Source organism: Neofelis nebulosa, chromosome 11 (genome assembly GCF_028018385.1).
Source record: "Neofelis nebulosa isolate mNeoNeb1 chromosome 11, mNeoNeb1.pri, whole genome shotgun sequence".
NCBI classification, from domain to species: domain Eukaryota; kingdom Metazoa; phylum Chordata; class Mammalia; order Carnivora; family Felidae; genus Neofelis; species Neofelis nebulosa.
The window spans coordinates 78628920-78649849 of NC_080792.1; the positions used below are offsets into that span (position 1 = coordinate 78628920).

At 51.7% G+C, this 20930-nt stretch overlaps 1 protein-coding gene and 1 long non-coding RNA gene across 2 annotated transcripts in view; one reads left to right on the top strand and one right to left on the bottom strand.

The window, feature by feature from the left end:
- Positions 1-10970, bottom strand: part of HNF1A (HNF1 homeobox A) — a 21237-nt gene extending 10267 nt beyond the window's left edge. Inside the window, exons 1-2 of the mRNA XM_058691065.1 lie at positions 10521-10970; positions 3371-3570 (exon numbers count right to left, since the gene is read on the bottom strand). Of these exons, the coding sequence (XP_058547048.1) occupies positions 3371-3570; positions 10521-10849 (529 nt within the window). The 5' untranslated portion in view covers positions 10850-10970. The remainder of the gene's footprint in view (positions 1-3370; positions 3571-10520) is intronic.
- Positions 7222-17314, top strand: LOC131489203 (uncharacterized). Its single transcript, XR_009250429.1, has 4 exons — positions 7222-8795; positions 8924-10741; positions 14706-15755; positions 16273-17314. It is a non-coding gene; the product is annotated as an uncharacterized LOC131489203 (long non-coding RNA).
- The last annotated feature ends 3616 nt before the right edge of the window (positions 17315-20930 follow it).

The following is a 20930-nucleotide window of genomic DNA, read 5'->3' on the forward strand; positions in this document are numbered from 1 at the left end:
ACTATTCTGTCGGGGCGCCTGGGTAGCTCAATCTGTTAAACATCTGATTTCAGTTCAGGTCGTGATCTAGCGGTTCATGAGTTCGAGCCCCACGTTGGGCTCTGTGTTGACAGCTCAGAGCCTAGAGCCTGCTTCTGATTCTGTGTCTGCTCTCTCTCTGCCCCTCCCCTGCTCACACTGTGTCTCTCTCTCAAAATAAATAAACATTAAAAACTATCCTGGCAAGTCCATCAAAAACAAGGAAAATCTGAGAAACCGTCACAAGCCAGAGCAACCTAAGGCAACATGGCAACTATATATATACAGCGTCTCCACAACAGGATACAATCCTGGACCAGAAAAGGGACATTAACGTTAGGGAAAAACCGAAGAAATCTGAATAATGAAGTATGGACTTAATAATCCTGTGTCAGTGTTGGTTTGTTAATCACGACAAATGTCCCATACTAGGGGTGGCTGGGTGGCTCGGTCGATTGAGCAGTTAAACGTCAACTCTTGATTGAGGCTCAGGTCATGATCTCATGGTTCGTGGTTTGGAGCCCCCGCATCAGGCTCCGCGCTGACAGTGCTGAGCCTGCTTGAGATTCTCTCTTCCTCTCTCTCTCTCTCTCTCTCTCTCTCTCTGCCCCTCCCCAGCTTGTGTTCTCTATAAATAAATAAATAAATAGATAGATAGATAGATAAATAGATAAATAAATAAATCTTTAAAAAAAAGTCCCATACTAGTGTTAATAACAGGGAAAGCTGGGTCTGGGGTAAACTGGAAGTCTTTCTACCATCTGCCCAGAAGTTCTGAAAATCAACACTTATTCTAAAATTAAGTGTCTATTATGTGTTATTTCAGTTTTATCTGCTAAGGAGGCGTAAATTAAAGCCATGCTAATTTTCTAAAAGCACTTGGTGCCTTCAAAGTACGTCATCTACAGTCCCAGCCCCTTGAGACCCGAGAGTATGCTCCTGGCAGACACAGGTGGCGCAGACACTCACCGGCCCCTCGGGCATCAGGAGGTGTTGCTATTTCTGCACGAATAAGCAATCAGTGATCATCTTTGTAAGAAAATATTAACGCTTTCCCATAGTGGTTGCTTGGTAAATGTTAGTTCACTTAATGTTTTAATCAGCCTGTTGATAATGCCAATATCATAGTTTTTCGCAGCTTTTAAAAGTTGTTTTTTTAAGGGCACCTGGGTGGCTCAGTCGGTTAAGCGTCTAACTCTTGATTTCAGCTTAGGTCATGACCTCACAGTTTGTGAATTCAAGCCCCACATCGGGCTCTGTGCTGACAGCTCAGAGCCTGGAGCCTGCTTCGGATTCTGTGTCTCCCTCTCTCTCTGCCCCTCCCCCGCTCACATTTTCTCTCTCTCTCTCTCTCTCTCTCTCTCTCTCTCTCTCTCATAAGTAAACATAGGGGCGCCTGGGTGGCTCAGTCGGTTGGGTGACCGACTTCACTCAGGTCATGATCTCACAAATTGTGAGTTCGAGCCCTGCGTCGGGCTCTGTGCTGACAGCTCAGAGCCTGGAGCCTGCCTCGGATTCTGTGTCTCCCTCTCTCTCTGCCCCTCCCCTGCTCATGTTCTGTCTCTCTCCTTCAAAAATAAATAAACATTAAAATTTTTTTTAAATAAATAAACATTCTAAAAAATTTCCAGCTTGTATAAGTAAATAAACAGCAAATCGATATGTGAAATTTAGGACTTTAACGTTTTAATAAACGTTTAGGAAGCATGCTGAGGAAAGTTTATTTTTTTAATTACCAAACATGCAGATTGTCGCTATGTCTTCATAAGGAACTACGGGAGTATCTATCAAAAATTTTCAAGTACCTACACTCTGACCTAGAATTTCACTTCTAGAAATTATTCTATAGACACTCTCATGTAAGCACAAATAGATACAAAAAAGGATGTTCTTTGAAGCAATTGGTTCTAACAGCACACTGGAAAAACCCTAATAAAAGTCCTTTGGTAGGGAGCCAATTAAACAAATAACGGTACATCCAAATAACAGAATAGCTAGCAGCAAAGCAGAGGAGGGGCATCTGGGTGGCTCAGTCAGCTAAGCATCTGACTCTTGATTTCAGCTCAGGTCATGATCTCCCGGTTTGCGGGTTCGAGCCCCTCACTGGGTACTGTGCTGACAGCACGGAGCCTGCTTGGGATTCTTTCTCTCACCCTCTCTGTCTCTGTCCCTCCCCCACCCATGTGCACTTAAAATTTAAAAATCTCGCTTAAAATTAAAAAGAAAAGCAGAGGAAAATACATATATATTGCTAGTATATGCATTAAATATCTCTGGAAGTATACATAAAACTGGGGATGTCCTTTAGGAGAAGAACACCTAATTTTTATTGTAAACTCTATTTTCTCCTATTTTTTTAATTAAAAAAATTTTTTTAATGTTTATTTCTGAGAGAGAGACAGAGCGTGAGTTGGGGGGGGGGGGGGCGGAGAGAGGGAGACACAGAGTCGGAAGCAGGCTCCAAGCTCTGAGCTGTCAGCACAGAGCCCGACGCGGGGCTCGAACCCACAGACTGAGATCCATGACCGGTGCTGAAGTCAGCCTCTTAACCGACTGAGCCACCCAGGTGCCCCCTCCTATTTTTTTTAATTAAGTATGTATTGCCTTTTTAAAAAACTTGGATAAATCATAAAAGAAACGGGTTTTTTTTAATGTCTACACATAGGCTCAGTAGTGTGAAAGTGCACTTGGGATTTTGTGGGGTGTGAGGTCGGAGTAAGGAAACCCACAATTCTCTGAAGAGAGCGTGGCCACATCTCCTGGAGTTTGCAGTGGAGGATTCCCTGAGCCTACACCTTGCCTTTGAGCCTTTACTCAGGCTGCTCCTTTGGCCCAAACACCATTCCCTGCCGCCTCCATGGGCCAAAATTCCGTTCTGACTTTAAGACCTAGTCTGAAAAGTTCTGCCTCTGGTGTGGTCCCTCCTGATGCCCCTGCCTCCCCGCTGACAATAGATTACTCTCTGGTCCTCTGCCAGCTCAACATTTTGAAATACTTCACGCAGTCCTACTCTGCCCTGGGCCTGGCACGCGGTGAATGCTCCATAAACACTAGCCGTTACTGTTGTTTTTATCACATTATAATACATGTCTCGCTGTATCATGATGATCTTTTCTGCTTCCCATCTACACAGAACACTTAGAAGGCAAGGACTCCATTCACCCATCCGCGGATGCCCAGGACCAACCTACTCCCCTCCCCCAGAGTGCCTTGCGCGGAACAGGTACTAAGCGCCCGTTGACTTGCATGGACTTCCGCTCAGACGGCCTATCCCCGTCGTGCGGTGGAGGAGCTTCCGGCCCCCACCCCAGAGCTGCCAGGGAGGACGGGACGGGCTGTGGTCTTTACTTACGCTGGGCCACCTCTCGCTGCTTGCGGACGTACCAGGTGTACAGGGCCGCTCGCTTCTGTGTCTTCATGGGGGTGCCCTTGTTGAGGTGCTGGGACAGGTGCGACTGGTTGAGGCCGGTGGTGTCGACTACCTCCCTCTGTGGGATGTTGTGCTGCTGCAGGTAGGACTTGACCATCTTGGCCACGCGCCACGGGTCCTCTCTAGGAGGAAGGGCCAGGACAGAGCCTGCTGGGCGTGGGGGTGCAGGCAGGGTCGGGGGTCCCGTCAGCCCTGAGAATGGGGGTTGGGGGTGAAAGCAGGCGTGGATCCTGGGACCTACACTTAGACTCAGGGACAGCAAGGGAGGGGCACTCGTGCCAGGACACAGGAACGCAGACACACGAACATGGGAACAGAGACTTATAGACACACACGTGTGGACACAGGCCTCAAACAGTGCCACACAGACGTGGGCACAGTTAAAAGTTTAGAAACATGAATGCACAGACATATGGACTGACATGAAGACATGAACTGACTCCCACCAGAAGCTATACAAGCCACTTGGGGAAGATCCTCACCTTTGTGCCTCCTTTGAAGACCCCCCCCCCCCACCTCATCCTACCTCAAAATGTTGTTTGTGGCTGTGTCTTATCCACGGTGAGAGACCATAAACACTTGGAAGGCAGGAACTCTCTGGTTCTCAGCACCCAGAATAGGCCTGCATGCCCATGGTGAATGCATGAATGAATGAATGGATGGGTGAGTGGGTGGATGGATGGGATGGTGGATGGGTTGATGAATGAATGGATGGGAGGGTAGGTGGATAGAGGGATGGAGAAATGGGTGAGTAAATGGATGGATGGATGGATGGATGGATGAGTGGAGGATGGATGGATGGATGGATGGATGATAAATATATGATAGATAGTGACTGGATGGTTGGATGAATGGATAGGAAGATAGATGGATAGGTAGATAGGGGAATATGTAGATGGGTGGACAGGTAGATGGCTGGGTAAATGGGATGGTGAATGGTGGATGGATGGGTAGTTTGATGAATGGATAGGAGGATAGATGGATAAGTGAATAGGGGTGTGAGCAGATGGATGGATGGATGAGGGAGACCTACTTGGCGGGGGGTGGTTCTGAAAACAAGGAGAGAAAAGCAATTCTCTCATTTTACAGTCAGGGTCACTGATGCTAAGAGTGCTGGCATAACATCTTTTGGCCAAGGTCACAGGGACAGCCCAGCAGAGTCCCATCCCATATGAAGGGGTTCAGTTCTAAGTCAACCTATCAGGTACAAATCACATAGGGTCAAAACACCCCCTGAAAATCTGTACTAACCCCTAGGCTGTGGCCTGGCCAGTTTCCCAGAGCACAGGGGCAGACAGATCCAGGTGAAAAGGTTGCCAGCTGGTGTGCAGAGGCCCCATACAAAAATGTGTGTGTGTGTGTGTGTGTGTGTGTGCACCTGAATCCCACTCTGTGGGCTGAGACTCTCTCACTGGAGAGACAGCCATCCACGATTCATGTTCTTATCCCCTGCTCACTGTGGAGAATGGGGGGCTCTGACTGCCTGTACTACACAGATGCCCTCTCTCCCTCTCCTGTTCTGTCTCAACCCTCCTCTCTTTGCCTTGTCCTCCCCTGAGCTTGTGGGACAAATATGTCGGATGAAAACAGCTCCCCACAACAGTGCTGACACAGGAGAGCAAGGGCGGGGGGCGGGGTTTGAACCCAGCTCTGTGTGGCTCCAGAGCCTGAGGCTCTGGCCTCCTCAGCTGAGCCGTTCGCTTCTAGAATTTGAGCCTCCCGGTATTCGCACGTGTGACAAATAGCAGGTGTGGGAGGCAGTTCATCGCCATGTCTGGCACAGCAAAATACGGGAAACCACTACCTCCAGCAGATGCGGCCGTAAAAACCCAGTGAGAAAGCTCTCCCTGCACCCTGATGGAACAGAGCCCCTCTGGTAGGTCTGCTGTGCGATTTGTGTAAAACGTGAAATGGCGTGACAGATTTCCACATATTTGCTTGTGTTTGCATGAGATACCGGAAGAACACAGAAGACACTTTTGACACCAGTGGTCTTGAGATAGAAATGGAGTGCCGGGGACAGGGGGAGAGGACGGTGTCCTCTGTTGCTTTTCCGCACTTTTAAAATAATGTAATATATCGTTGTACAATATGTTATACATGCATGTATAACACTTAAAACTAAATTGTAAAAGAACAAAAAGCAAATAAACCCCCCAGCACTTTGAGGCCCACCTCATACTGCCCTCTCCCCTTCCCTCCTTCCCAAAGAACCAGCCTGGCCTTGCCCCCTTGATGATGCCCTTCTCAGGTGTGATAGGCACAGAGCCTTTCAGCAGCTTGGGTCCCGTGACTTTCTCCTTTTTATCAGCAGTTCCCGTACGCGTAGGGAGGGAAGGGAGGCCGGGGCCATTCAATTTAAGTTGGCCGGCAGTCGGTACGGCAAAGTCCCAGTTGTACAAGAATGACCGACGTGAGAATTCGTGTTTCTTACTTGCCGTGAACCAGGCACTGCGCTAAAGGCCGGTCATTTACATTTTACCATGTAACCCTGGGAACCAGGTGCTACTTATGTGCCCATTTCACAGGTGGGAAAACAGAACCTCAGAAAGGGAGTGCTTGTGCAAAGCGACCTAGCTGGGACTCCAGAATATTTCTCTTTTTTCCAGACACCTCCCCCCAGCCCAACCAGAGCTCTCCTGGAGCTTTTCCTCCTCCCTGCATTTAGGATCCTCCTTGTCAACCCTTCCCCGGCTCCCTGGATGCCAGTCAGAGCCAGGAGGGAAACGAGGTACAAAGTCCGGTGTTGTGCTTCGAGGCAAACATGTTTATCTGATTCTGGAGCCAGGCTGCCTGTTGGCCTCCCTCCTCCCCCCGCTGTAGGCATCACCCTCCTGAGCAACCCTCCCTCCCTCCCTTCTCTCTTCTCAGGAGAGAATGAGCTAAGTCTTTCTCTCAGGGGGGGCCTCCCTGGCTCACACTAAAGATTTACTATCTGTCACTGTCCATTTGATTCACCGTGTCTCTCTCTGTATCTGTCTTAGCTTCTCTCTGCCTCTCTCTCTTTCTCTCTGTCTCTCCTGTCTGTGTCTCTGTTGTTTGCTCTGGACCCGACCCTTTTCAGGGCAGTTCTCCCAACCCAGCACGAAGAGGCCACATCTCCAGATATCTCCTGCTCTTATTCTAATGGGTTTAAGGGTCAAGCCAACCCGGGTTCACATCCCACCACGGCGTCCTAGCACGATGTGCGCGTGCCCCACGCCTCATCTGTACCATGGCAGGAAGCCCACGTCTGCCTCCCAGTGCCCTTGGGACAAATGAGTGAGTTTCAAACAGGAGTGAACCGCGTAGAGCAGGGCCTGGCACGTGATGCTCAGTAAGTACAATTTGTCACCATCATCATCATCATCATCGTCATCATGATGATGTGGCCATGGGACCCGCAGCCCCAGAGCAGAGGGCAGAGGACCCAGGAGAGGTGAAGATCTGCGCACGTCTCCTCCTCCCACCTGCTACACATTATGGGCTCAATCAGAGGTTCAAGACTTTGGGCCTTTGGCTCGCTGGCCCCGGGGGTTTCAGAGGGTCCAAGGCTGTGGAGCTTGGAGACCAGCTGGAAGGGGAGCTGAGTTCTCAGTGCATGTGGCTGGTGGAGGGGGGAGTGTTCCCATCTCAGGTTGAATCTCAGCTCTGCCACTCACTATCCAGGTGGCCTTAGGAAATGGCTTAACCTCAGTGTGCCTCAATTTCCCCAGCTGTGATACTGGGTTAATAGTATTTCATAGGTTGCCAGGAGGAGAAAATGAGTTCCACGATTTGTAAGCCACCGTGACCTCTAGAGCCCTGCGTGGAAGTGAGTGGATGGGAGGTTGAGAGCAAGAAGAACTCAGGAGGATAAAAAGGAAATAAGCTTATCAAGGAAGGGCATACAACCTCAAGGCTGCTGTGCAGAGCACAGGGTTTACGAGGACCTGGGGTCCCAGTCCCAGCCTTAGTACTTTGTAAATTACCTTGGGCAAGTCGTTTTGCCACTCTGAGCCTTAAGTTTGCTCATCTGTAAAATGGGACTATTACTCATAGTAATCGTTTACGGCCCCCTGGGTAAGTGTTATTGTCATCTCTGCCTTGCGGACGAAACTAGGGCTCAGAGGCATGAAATCACCTGCCCAGGTTAGGGTGGGGTTGATTTGGGATTTGAACCCATGCAGGTTGGCCTCAGTCAGAGATGTCAGACTGTCCCACCCTAACCACTGTCTTCCTGGGTCTCAGTGCCCTGGTGCTGCCTGATGGAGAGGATCAGAGACCCTCAGGTTGTGGTTTGAGCTGCTCAGGAACAGGGAGGAGCCAGGAGGAGACCCGGGAAGGAGCCCTGGGTACAGGTTCCTCCCTTGACCTTAACAGGTGTCCCCAGGGCTTCAGGGAACCCTAGCCACCCATTCATTCTTGCTCTGTGTTAGCCACTGGGCTAGATATCAGGGTGGTAAACCAGGCCACACAGAAGCTTTGAAAAGTTTCTATTTTCATGACAGGAGATAGAGAACACACAAAAATAGATCATCATAAATAAAGTTAAGGGACAAAAGCTAGTAACAGAAGGTGGTGGAAGACAGCATGATTGTAGTGGGTCCTGCCTTTAGATAGGGAGTCAAGGAGGGCCTCCCTGAGGAGGTGACATTTGAACAAAAGGAGAAGAGGGAATCGGTCATGGGAAGATCTAGAAAGAAGTGTCCGCAGAAGGAACTGTACATGCAAAGGCCCTGAGGTAGGAATCAGCACATTCAACATAACTGGAGGAAAGGGAGGGAGGGAGAGAAGGTCCCTCAAGAAGAGGTCAGGGAACCAGGACAGAGATTTTGAATTTTATTCATTGGCCAGCTAGGGAAACTGAGGCAGGAGAAGAGACTTGCCCAAGGTCACACGGTGAACTAAGGGTGGAAGTCTGAGGGAAGAGCTCAGGTTCCCGATCACCACTTACTCACCTAGGACCCACCCTGCCTCTTTCCACACACTGTCTTCTCCAAAGACATGGCTTCCCCCTGGAAACCTGGCCTGTGCACCATCCCTTCCAGCCTCAACCTCCCCCACCCCCACTGTCCAGGCCTTCCTCACGGGTGCCCACCCCACTCCCTCCTGTGCCCTGAGGGTAGAGGCCCCACTTTTTCCCCTCGGGGCGTTTTCAGATCCCTTTTGTTACCTGAACAATAAGTAACCCAGGTAGTTAGTTATAAACTCCGCAGGAACAAGGAGCTGGTTGATAATTTATAGCAACATCTCAAATTTAAATGGAAAGTAAATAGCATGCTGTTAGCATTAAAGAAAACCCAATCGGGGCAGGCGGGGAAGCACTCCAGCCTCCTCTCAGCTTGGGGCATCTCGCTCTCTCCCCAGCCCCTTCTCCCAGCTGGGTGTGAGCCCCTCTGCCCTCCTGGCTCCTCCGCTATCCTGTGCTTCTCCAGGCCTCTGCATCTCACCCCCGCCCCCCCCCCCCCCATGCCCTCTCTCTTCCTCAGTGGCTCTTCTCTCTCTCTCTCACAGCTTCCAGGATCTCTGCTGGTCCCAGGGAGCACTTTGACCTCTGCTCCCCCCTCAAGTGCTGTGGATCGAGCCTCCCCCCCACCCACCATTCCACTAAAGGGGCTGCTGATCAACAGGCCCCACCCAGCCAGGTAAGAAAGGCCCTTGGCACCTCCTGCCCCCACTCCCACCCCAAAGCCCCCAGTCCCATCTGGGGCCCTGAGCAGGTCTGGCCCAGCCCCACCCTGTCCCGGTGGCCCTCGCCCTGGGTCTGGCAATGCCTGACTCTTTGCCCCTCCCCTGCAGCTCAGCAGGGCCCTTTGCCCTCTTCTTCCTGCCAAGTCAGGGGGCCCAAGCTGCTCCCTGCCCCCTGCCCAGGCCCTCACAAGGCCAGGCAGACCCTGAGGGCTCCCCCACCCCAAGCTGGGATCAGGACCTTGGACAGAAAAAGAGATGGTCCCCTAGAGAGCGTCGTTGGGACTCTCCCTCTGGCTGCCTCGTCCTGGCAATTGAAAGCACCAAACAGAGTGGCTGTGGAGTCTCAGCTGGGTGGCCTTAGTCAAGCTACCTTCCCTCTCTGGGCCTCGGTTTCCTTATCTGTGAAGCAGAGTTATGCCTAGCTTCCTTCCAGGGTTCGTCTCAACATTTTCTGAACATCTGCGTGTAACACTGCAGCACAGTGCCTGGCTGTTAGGATTAGAGTTTAGGAGCCTTTGGGGAGGAAGTCCCTGTAGCCCCTGGGCCCCCTCCCCCCACCCCTGCTTGGTGGGAGGTTGGTTGGCCCAGGTCTCCCCAGGCCATCTTTACAAGTTAATGATCACAGGCCTTATCAGAGCCTTTTACCGTTTATAAATTTATAAAACAAAAGAGAAATAATAAAGCTCGTGGGTAATTAGTAACCAGGTCAGCACTGCTGAGGAGAGGGGAGGCATCGTGCTCAGACCCACCCAGTTCTCTGGGAGATGGGGAGCCAGCCAGTGGATGGGGGTACACAGGGAGACCTCTAACGGTGCCTGCTGGTGAGTTGTGGGGGCCTAACTAACACTGTGCAGGAAAGGGGAACCAGGTCCTGCTCCGAGGTTCCATCTCGCTCAGGTAAGACCTGGGCTTTCCTGACTTAATGCTTGAGTCCCTGGGTGGCTAAGGGAGACTCTAACCTCGGCACCCCCTCTCGCTAACCATGCTTCCTGACCCTGGAGCCTGCGATCTGAGTGCGTAGCAGGAAGTTAGGGTTTGGGAAGTAGAAATGGCCCTGGTGGCTAAAAATTCCCACCACCCTCTGGTTCTCCAGGCACTTGAATTATGGGCTTTCCTGCTTTCCACCCCCACCCCCCCCACCCCCCACCCCCGGCTCAGAGCTCCCCTGGAGCATGCCCTTCCTTCGCAAGCACTGGGTGGAAAGCCCTGGCTCACGGGAACTGGGGACCTTGCCGAGGGCCAGCTCAGGGGCTGGGAGGCTCCAGCCTCTGAGCAAGGACGCCCTGAGCTCTCGTGGGCCCTGTCCTCCTTCCTCACAGCCAGGCTAAGAGCCATAGCTCCCAGACGAAGGGCTAGTTGAGAGCCGAGGGTGGGCCTCCCTGGGCTCTTTGAACGCCGGGGACAGGCAAGGGGTCCTTACTGCAGCAGGGTCTCCACCACGGCCTTCTGGTGGGCCGCCTCCTCGGGGCTGAGGTTCTCCAGCTCTTTGAGGATGGGCGGTGTGAAGTCTTCCCCATCGTCGTCCGTCTCGTCCTCGGAGCCCCTTGCCTCCCCCAGCCCATTGGGCAGCTCGGCCAGCTCCGCCCGACTGCCACCGCTGCGGGACTCCCCCTTGTCCGGGGGGCCATCTCCGGCCAGCAGGTAGGGCCCCGGCTCCCCCAAGGCCTGGATCAGCGCCTCTTTGCTCAGGCCTGACTCGAGCAGGGCCGCCAGAAGCTCCGTCTGCAGCTGGCTCAGTTTAGACACCATGGCTCCACCACCACTGGGCCACGCGGCCTGGGGCCACCACACCGGCCGCCTCCCCCACCGAGTGGGCTGTCTACTGGCTGGCCGATCGGCAGGCAGTCACGAACCAGGCCCTTTGCGCCTACTGCCCCCCCAAACCCCACTAACCAAGCCCTGTGGGCACCCCCAACCCCCAACTCTGGCCCCAGCGGCCAGTGAATCAGGGCCCCTGCCCGCTCTGTTTACATTGGAGCTGGGGAAATTCTCCAAGGTTCATATTTATCCGTGTGCTTAGCGAAGGGACTGAACTTTGGACTTCAGCCCTGCAAAGTGCAGGCCTCACGGCAGCGCAGAGGGACGGGGGAGCCGAGGCCTTCAACGGGAATGGGCAGCAGGGAGGGTGGGGGAGGCCGTGGCAGGGGGCAGGGCAGCTGGGACGGAAGGGGCTGGGGGCCACCGAGGCCTTCTGGCGAACAGCTTTGGTCCCGCCCCGAGGACTTTGTAGGGGGTTCAGGCCGAGACAAGAGAGGGAGAAAATAGCGGGTTTCCCTTGGGAACTGAAGCAGCAAGGGGTTCTAGGCAGGCGGGCCGGCTCTCCTGAAGGTCAAGGCTAGGTCACATCCATTTTGAGACCCACCTGTGCAGGCCCAACACCAGGCCCCCTGTGTATATTGCCTCATTGTATCCCCCTAATCGTTGTCAGTAGGTACAGGGATCATCCCCATTTTACAGACGAGGAAACCAAGGCACCGAGAGGTTAAACAACTTGCCCAAAGTCACACAGCTAGCAAGGGACAGGACTTGCAAGGTGGGAGCAAGGGGGAGGCCAGTCAGGCACTTGACTCAAGTATAAATTTTAAGGGGGCATCAAAAACTCCAGTAATCATATGTAAAAATATTCGGTGTACTAAAGTACATAAAAATATGCAATGTATTAAAAATCAAAAGTAATGCAGGCCCCCAAAGAATTCAAAACGTGTCCACACAAAAACTTGCCTGTGAATGTTCATAGTTCATGGTTCACAATAACCAAAAAGGGGAAGAAACATAAACATCGATTGATGGACAAATGGACAGGTAAAATGTGGTGTATCCATGCAATGGTATATTATTCGGCCATAAAAAGGAGTGAGTGACATGCTGAGACTTGAAGGTATTACGCTAAATGAAAAAAGCCGGTCACAAGAGGTCGCATAGGATTCCACTGATCGGAAACGTCCAGAACAGGCAAATCCATGCCTGCGGAAAGTAGATTAGTGGTTGCCAGGGGGTGGGGATGGGGGACTGGGCGGGGGAGGGGGGGGGGTGGGGGGGGAGAGTGACTGCTTAATGGGTGCCCGGGTTTCTTGGGGGATGATGAAAATGTTCTAAAATTGATTAGGCAGTGTCACACAACAGTGAAAATACTAAAAACCACGGAATGGAGCACTTTATTTTTTAAGCGTTTTAAATTTATTCATTTAAGTAATCTCTACACCCAATGTGGGGCTCGAGCTCACAACTCGGAGATCAAGAGTCACTCACTCTACCAAGTGAGCCAGCCAGGTGCCCCTGAATTGAGCCCTGGTTTGTTTGGTTTTTTTAAGTTTATTTATTTATTTTGAGAGACAGAGAGAGAGAGAGAGAGAGCGCGCGCAGGAGAGGGGCAGAGAGAGGGAGAGAGAGAATTCCAAGCAGGCTCCGCACTGTCAGCGCAGAGCCCAGCGCAGGGCTCGAACACGCAAACAGGCGAGATTCGTGACCTGAACCGAAATCAGGAGTCCGAGGCTTAACTGACTTAGCCACTCGGCCTCCCCTAAAATATCACAATCTTAAATAAAGATGGGCTGCAGTCCTCACTGGCCTCCCGCTAATCCCAGCCCTGGGCAAGAACTCGTCCCTCACACACCACATCACCCCCAGCCTCTTTCCAGTTCAGGTCAAGATCCTTGACAAAATTCCTGCAGTTTGTCCCCCTGGGGTGGCCCCAAGCTCCCAGGAAAAGGGGTGCACGCCATTTCCTGGAATGAGCAGGGTGGTGCATCTTTCAGGGCTCTGCAGAACTAGGGTCATGCTTGGGGGCAGAGGAGGAGAGGACATGTCATTGGCCAGAAAACCCTCCTGCGGGCCAGGCCAGGCCAGCACAGAGGAAAGGGAGCTGGTTGACCGCTGAAACAGAGCTCTCGGTCCGCGGGAATTCACCTTCTCTGTCCGTCATCTGCCCCCTTGCCTGGGGCTCCTGTCCCCCTTGCCCTGAACTATGTCTTCATCTTTCCAGTCATCTTTTAACACCCTTTGAAACCCGTGGCTACCGAGTCCTGGAAATGTGGCTAATGCCTCTGGTGGAAATGATACTATTTTGGATACATTGGGTGAGATTTCAATTTTTTTTAAACACAATTTAAATATTTTTTTATTTCTTTTTTTAAATTTTTCTTTTAGTTTATTTTTGAGAGACAGAGAGCATGAGCAGGGGAGGGACAGCGAGAGAGGGAGACAGAATCCGGAGCAGGCTCCAGGCTTGGAGCTGTCAGCACAGAACCCGACGCAGGGGCTCGAACCCATGAACCATGAGATCGTGATCTGAGCGGGAGTCGGACGCTTACCCGACTGAGCCACCCAGGCGCCCCTAAACATTTTTTTAATTAAACATTAGAAAAATGAATTTCACCTGTTTTTTTTTTTTTTTTACGTTTGTAATGGTACTTCTGGAAAAATTTTGATTTCATACATGGTTCACGCTATATTTCTATTGGACGGAGCTGCTCTATAATTGACTTACCCATTCTGTTTGTTATTAATGGTCGTCTCACTCTGCTAGGAGGTACGCACCCTGAGGGCAAGGTGTTTTTTGCCTGGCTTGTGCCCTGCTGTATTCCCAGGGCTTAGAATGTACATACACACGGTAGGTGCTCAATAAGTATTTGTTGAGAGTGAATCGCTAGCTAAATTTCACTGCGCAAGGACCATGCATACTTAGCTCTGCGCTAAGCAGAAGCTTTAATAATGCATTCAATTCTTTTTTTTTTTAATTTTTTTTTTCAACGTTTTTTATTTATTTTTGGGACAGAGAGAGACATAGCATGAACGGGGGAGGGGCAGAGAGAGAGGGAGACACAGAATCGGAAACAGGCTCCAGGCTCTGAGCCATCAGCCCAAAGCCTGACGCGGGGCTCGAACTCACGGACCGCGAGATCGTGACCTGGCTGAAGTCGGACGCTTAACCGACTGCGCCACCCAGGCGCCCCAATAATGCATTCAATTCTTAGAACAACTCCGCCTAGTAGGTGCTGCTGTTCCCATCTGCGGGGGGGGGGGGGGGGGGGGGGGGGGGGAACGGGCTCAGACTGGTTCAGAGTCCCCCAGAGCCAACAGCCCGCCTGCGCGCAGGTTGAGGCTGGCAGTTGCCCCTGGGGAAAGTGGGACCCCGCCTTTCCTCCAGGGCTTCTCCTCCGATGCAGGTTGTTCTGGGGAGCGGGCAGCTCGCTGCGGGGGCGGGGCCGGATTCTCAAGTCCAAGCTGAAGGACAGGATGCTGTGTGCTGCCCCTTCATGGTCTCATGGTTTTCCTGGCCGCTATCCCCTGCCGGGAGGCCGCCTGCAGCTCCCAGTGGCGACCTTTCACCCAGGAGGGACCGGGAGGGCGGGGCCTGGATTCTTCGAACCACTTTTGAATTCTAACTGCTGTGTGCTGCGCAGACTGGCGGCTGAGCCTGGGACTCTGAACTGAAGGTGGGTTGGGCGGGGGGGGGGGGGGGGGGGGGGGGGGATGGGGTGGCAGAGCCTCCAGGGAGCTTCCGGTCCTAGTACCCACAGAGGCTGCTGTCCTGGGTCCCCTGAGTAGGGCTCCCTGGTGTGAATAAGAAGGGAAACGTCACGAACCTGACCCTGCTTTTCCACAGGGACGAAGGAACAACGAGCAGAAAGGGCTGCCCTTCCCCACAATCGGGAGATAAAGCTAAATTGAGGAGCTGTTCGCCTTCTAGAGAATGACACAGGACCTACTTTGTCACTGACCGCACTCCGACCCCCACCCCTGGCTGGCCTCAGGCCACCTTAGCCTTTCTAGACGAGGTATGGGTCTCCTAGGGTTGCTTAAGATGACTTTTCGTAAAGCGCGCAATGCAGAGATCCCAAACTTTCTTGGTTTGAGGCACCCCCGGGGTCTCAGAAATTTTTTCAGGGCACCTCCTGCTCCCACCCGTGCGAAACAAAACAAAACATCAAAATCAAATCTAGCCGTTACGTTTAGTAAAGTATTAGGTCAAAACGACCCTTTTTTAAAAATTTTGTTTAATGTTTATTTATTGTGGAGAGAGAGAGGCAGAGCACAAGCAGGGGAGGGGCAGAGAAAGAGGGAGACACCGAATCTGAAGCGGCTCCAGGCTCTGAGCTGTCAGCACAGAGCCTGATGTGGGGCTCGAACCCACCAACCGTGAGATCATGACCTGAGCCCAAGTAGGACGCCTGACTGACCGAGCCACCCAGGCACCCCTAAGGTCAAAACAACTCTTAAATCTGCATGTTCTAACAACTTAGTAGCCACTTGCAAAATACACAAAAGCTGAAAGAAAGAGTAATATTTTAGTTCCTTCCTGAATAATCCTAAGTACACCCAAATGGAATGAGAGCTTGCTGGACTCTCAACAACTCAACCCTTGGAATTAGATTGGTCATTACCATCCTAATTTCCTGCTCCACAGTAATTTTCGCCTTATACTTGTTTTTTATCGAAACTGCCATCAACCCAGCTCTACCGAGTTGCAACATCATCCGAAGGAATGAAGCTCCGACATTGAAAATGCGAACTACCTAGAGCTAGCAGTTTTCAAGGTTTCCGGCAGGTGTCGCTGTGGACCTCTCAAAAAGCTTCTGAAATGGTCTGCGGTCCCTTGGGGCACCTGCGCGCAGGCTGAGACCTGCCCACCTAATAACCGAGCGACGTGGACGCGGTAGGTACTCAGTACACTCAGCTCAGTAGCTGTGAGCTTTATCGCCATTCTGCCCCACTCCGGGAGCAGCGATTTGCAAGGCCAAAGTTCAGGGAAGGCATAAGGCTTCCCCCTTGGCCATCAGAGACAGCACAAGAGGGGTGCCCTTTCAGCCAATCTCCACGCTCTCTTGGAAATCAGTTACTACCCCCATCTCAGGGTCCCCCTCTATTCAGACTCAGACTCTTCTTCCTCCCAGCCCCTCTACCCTTTAGCCCTTATTGAACAGTGGCTGGCGTATGCAATGTTCGTCCACTTTCTCCTTTAACACCTCAACAGCCTCAGGAGGTAGGGACGTCTATCCCATTTTACAGCTGAAGAAACCAGGGCTCTAGGAAGATATGTAACCTGTCCAGCTGGTGCATAGCAGAGCCAGGATTTGAATCCAAGTCCCCCGGATGCCAGAGTCCAAGCTCTAACCACTATTCCATGCTACCTTTTTTTTTTTTTTTTTTTTTTTTGAGAGAGAGCGAGCGAGAAAAAGAGAGCATGTGCACTCACGAAAGCATGAGCCGGGGGAGGAGCAGAGAGAGAGGGGGACAGAGGATCCAAAGCAGGCTCCATGCTGGCAGCAGTGAGCCCAATGAGGGGCTCGAACTCACGAACCCTGAGATCATGACCTGAGCCGAAGTCAGACACTCAACCGACCGAGCCACCCAGGTGTCCCGCTACCTCTTTTTTTTTTGAGGCAGTTTGCTCTCACCAAACCCCTGTTACTGTTACTTTGGTGGTGGTGGTGGTTCTGGGCAATTCTGCCTCTCGGCCTTGACACTTTCGAGCTGGTTTTGCAGATGAAGAGACTAAGGTGCCAAGGAATAAAACAGTGGTCAAGAGCACGGACTCCACTCGTGGCTGCCTGGGTTTGAGCCTGGCTCTGCCACTTACCAGCTGTGTGACCTTGGGCCACTTGCTTAACATCTCTGTGCCTCGGTTTCCTCTTCGCTGACGTGGAGGTGAAAATACCATCTGCCCTGTGAGTTGGCAGGAAGATTAATGAGATAATACACAGGAGGCACTGTGACGGGCACGTTGTAAGTACACCCCCCACCGAAAGAGTGTTGTCACATGGTTATGAACACGAGTGCCCCCCTCCCCTTGGCCAGGCTTTCTCTTCTTTTGCAGAAGTTCTTCCCATAAGAGGCCCTGTCACCCATCCCCTTTGACTGCTAAGCCCTGATTCTGGCATTCAAGGCCATCCTTACCTCAACTCCAGCCACACTATCAGTCACTTCCGGAGCACATCTGCAACTCTCACATCTACGCTCTTGCACAAGCTGTTTCCTCTACCTGGACACCTCCACCTGTTAACCTGTCCTGAAGATCCTCCTTCTGACCCCTCCTATTGCCATTAGCAACAGAAGCCTTCACTAGCCAGCCTTCCCTACCTCCCTGGAGCAGGACCAGGATACCCCGGACTGAGGGTTAGAAATACAGGTTCCTGACTGCACATTCAAAGGGTTTGATTTTTAGTAGATCCAGAGTGTGGCCCAAATAGGTAAGCCCTTAAATAAATAAATAAATAAACTTAAAAAAAAAAGACACCACATGTAAAATGAAGTGATTTGGTGTGTGGACGTGTGTCGGTATAAACCACGGTGAGCGGTTATGGGAAGATGGTCTCCAAAGATATATCTGCAGTTATCTCTAGATAGTGGGATTTCAGGTAATTTTTACTCTCTTGCTTATTCTTTTCTGTATGATTTGAATAGTTTAACATGAATATTTACTTTTTATATCAAAAAGAATGTTGGGGGGCGCCTGGGTGGCTCTGTCGGTTAAGCGTCCAACTCTCGGTTTCAGCTCAGGTCATGATCTCCTGGTTCGTGAGTTCAACCCCACGTCAGGCTCTGCACTGACAGCACGGAGTCTGCTTGGGATTCTGTCTCCCTCTCTCACTGCCCCTCCCCTGCTCTCTCTCTGTCTCTCTCTCTCTCTCTCTCTCTCTCAAAAACAAATAAACATTTTTAAAATAATAAATGTTTTAAAATTTCTTTTAATGTTTATTCATTTTTTTTTTGAGAGCCACAGCGTGAGTGGGGGGAGGGGCAGAGAGAGAGGGAGACACAGAATCCGAAGCAGGCTGCAGGCTCCGAGCTGTCAGCACAGAGCCCAACACGGGGCTCAAACTCAAGGACCTCGAGATCATGACCGGAGCTGAAGTCGGACGCTTAACCGACTGAGCCACCCAGGTGCCCCAAAATAATAAAAATTTTTTAAAAGTATTATCTACACCCAACATGTGGCTTGAACTCAGGACCTCCTGAGATCAAGAGTTGCATGTTCTACCAACTGAGCCAACCAGACGCCCTAATATAAAGTTATTTTTATTTGATTGGTAACTCCTACCTACCCCACCCCCACCCCCCTTGCCAAAGAGCCAGGCTCCCCAGGCTATGGTGGCACCCAGGGTTTTGTTCCCATCTCAGGTGTTCGGCTCTGGATCCCCACCTGGTGGCAAAGCCCACGGTATGTCTACAACTGGGCACCCAGAGCTCATACATTCTGATTCTACACTCCTGGGGTCTATACACAGCACATGCCCAGGCAGTACCCGTGGGATGGAGTCCAGTACGATTTCTGAACCTGTTTCCTAGGATTTTCTGAAGATACCTTGTCAGTGAAATTAGATCGTAAACTCTGCGAAAGCAGGAGAACCCTGACCTTTTCACCCCCCTTGCCCCTGCCCGGTTCTGACATGGGCACATAGGGGCCCTTCAGGGTAGAACAAAGAGGTGAGGCCGGAAAACACCAGTGGAAGAGGGGGTGTGGGGGGGCCCTGCTCAGAGTGCCTTCGTCTGTTTCGATGTCATCCTCCTCATTGACAGCAGAGGGCGCTCTACTTCCACGCAGCAAAAATTGCCACAAAAAAAAAAAAAAATTCTATGAACTCCCCAGTCCCAGAGTAAAAGAGGTCCGGATTCCAAGGCCCCGCCCGGATTGTTCCTGAATCGGACTCTGGCAGAAATGACAGAGAATCTCTTCTCTGAACAAGACCTTGGGCCATTTTCTTGGGATCAAGCAAGTTGGAGAAGAAACTGCCTCACACAGCTGCCCGGGTGTCTCAGATGTGGCTTCTGCCCCCCTTAGGAGCAAAGCCCAAGCCCAGGACACTTACTAGAATACAAAGACAGGAATCAGAGTAAGCAAATGAATACATTAGCCAGGACTTCGCTCGGCCACCCCAGGGCGAGGCAACGGTCCTGGCCGCAGAGTAAACTGTTGCAAAGCTCTTCTATGTACCAGCTGCGTGGCTGAACAAGTCCCAGAAGCAGGTCGAGCCTCAGTTTCCTTACCTGCAAAGTAGGCATTGATGTGGGCCTCCCCGGGTGGGTGGGATAATTCAATAAGATAAATTCAGTGAACTAATCTATACGACAAGCAGGCGTTGACCTGTTGGTTTTCGTCCCAGCAAAAATAGCTAATATGTACCATGTGCCAAGCCTCACGTTTAGTGCTTTACTTTATCGGCTCCTTCAACCCTCACAATAACCCTGTGAAATAGGTTGTATTATTCTCCCCCTTTCACAGATGAGGAGACAGGCCCAGAGAGGTTAAGCAACTTGCCCAAGGTCTCCCAGCTAGAAGTGACAGCTGAAATTGGAGCCCAGGAAGCCTGGCTCTGAGCCCCAGGATGAAATGGCCTCAGGGTGACGAAACTACCGTGTCCTTCGGGAGTCACGAACATTGGCCCTTGGCTGCTTTGGAGAAAAGTCGACCAATCAGCTGAGCAAGTCCAAAAAGCAGCTGAGGGGTGGGAAGCAGGTGCAGGCGAGAGTCCTCGCCCTACAAGTTTTCCCAGATTGGCCCCCATGCACCTGAATTCGGGGGACCAGGAAGTGCCTATGCCCTGGCATCGCTGATGGACAAAAGTCAATTAGTCACAGCCTCAATACAGGACATGGGCAATTCCAGAAAGCCATAGCTTCTGGACTCCGCCCACTGAAAATGGAGCCCCTGTGAGGAGAAGGGACATGAAGGAACTGCTCCATCAAACTCAAGCAGGTGTCCCCGGGGTCTGGCATTGGAGTCACATCCATTCACATGCCTCGGTGGGCCTCACGCTTCGCGAGTCATTGATGATCCAGGACAAATAAACCAAAAGCCAGTGATTCTGTTTCTGGGTGGATGGAGACAAAGGAGCCTGGGAACACTGGTTGTTTCTGGGGGGCGGGGAACCCAAGGACTGGAGGACAAGGTGGGATGAAGTCCTCTCTTTTGTGCTGTTTCATTTTTACGGCACCTTGGCAGGATCCAGCTGGCATTCTCAAATTAGATGATGAGACTTTCCGTAAAGGGGCTCTTTACCAAAGTGGGAGATGTAGAAAAACCCGAGGGATGGAGTATCTGGGTGGGGGCTGGGGCTGGGGCTGGGGCTGGTTGGCAACCTGGACACATGAGGGGTGGGAATGGCCTTCAGTGCTTTGGAAAGGGCTGTCCTGAGAGGCCGGAACCAGGTGACTCCAAGCCAGGAGGTTGGAGGGCAGTAAATACCTCCACCTCCACTCCAGTGTGGTCTCCCCACCTCCCCCAGGGTCTCCCCACCTGCCCCAGGCAACCACCAGGGACAGGAAGACTCCCCGGGACACAGAGCAGAGTGGAGACTGGAGATCACTGCTGCAGGGCAGACCAGACCACCACACAATGGAGGTGACTATGATTTTAAAAAAAATTTTTTTTAATGTTTATTTATTTTTGAGAGAGAGAGACAAAGCACAAGCTGGGTAGGAGCAGAGAGAGAGGGAGACACAGAATCGGAAGCAGGCTCCAGGCGCTGAGCTGTCAGCACAGAGCCCGACGCGGGGCTCGAAGTCACAAGCCGTGAGATCGTGACCTGAGCGGACTGGACGCTTAACTGACTGAGCCACCCAGGTGCCCCGAGGTGACTGTGATTTTGATGATGTAAGAAAAATATATTTGGTCCTCGTCCCTGGATTCTGGCACAGAGCCCCTAAATCTTTGTAAAACGGAGTGATGGGGTGATAGGAATATCTTCTGTTACAATCTTTGACCTTAGTCCCAGTTCCAGACTTCAGACCTTCCAAGATCTTTGGAATCTCCAGAGTGATAAAACTGTCTTTTTGTATGTTAAGGAGATGACTGATGGCTGGGGGGGAGCGGGGGTGGGGGGAGTGGAGG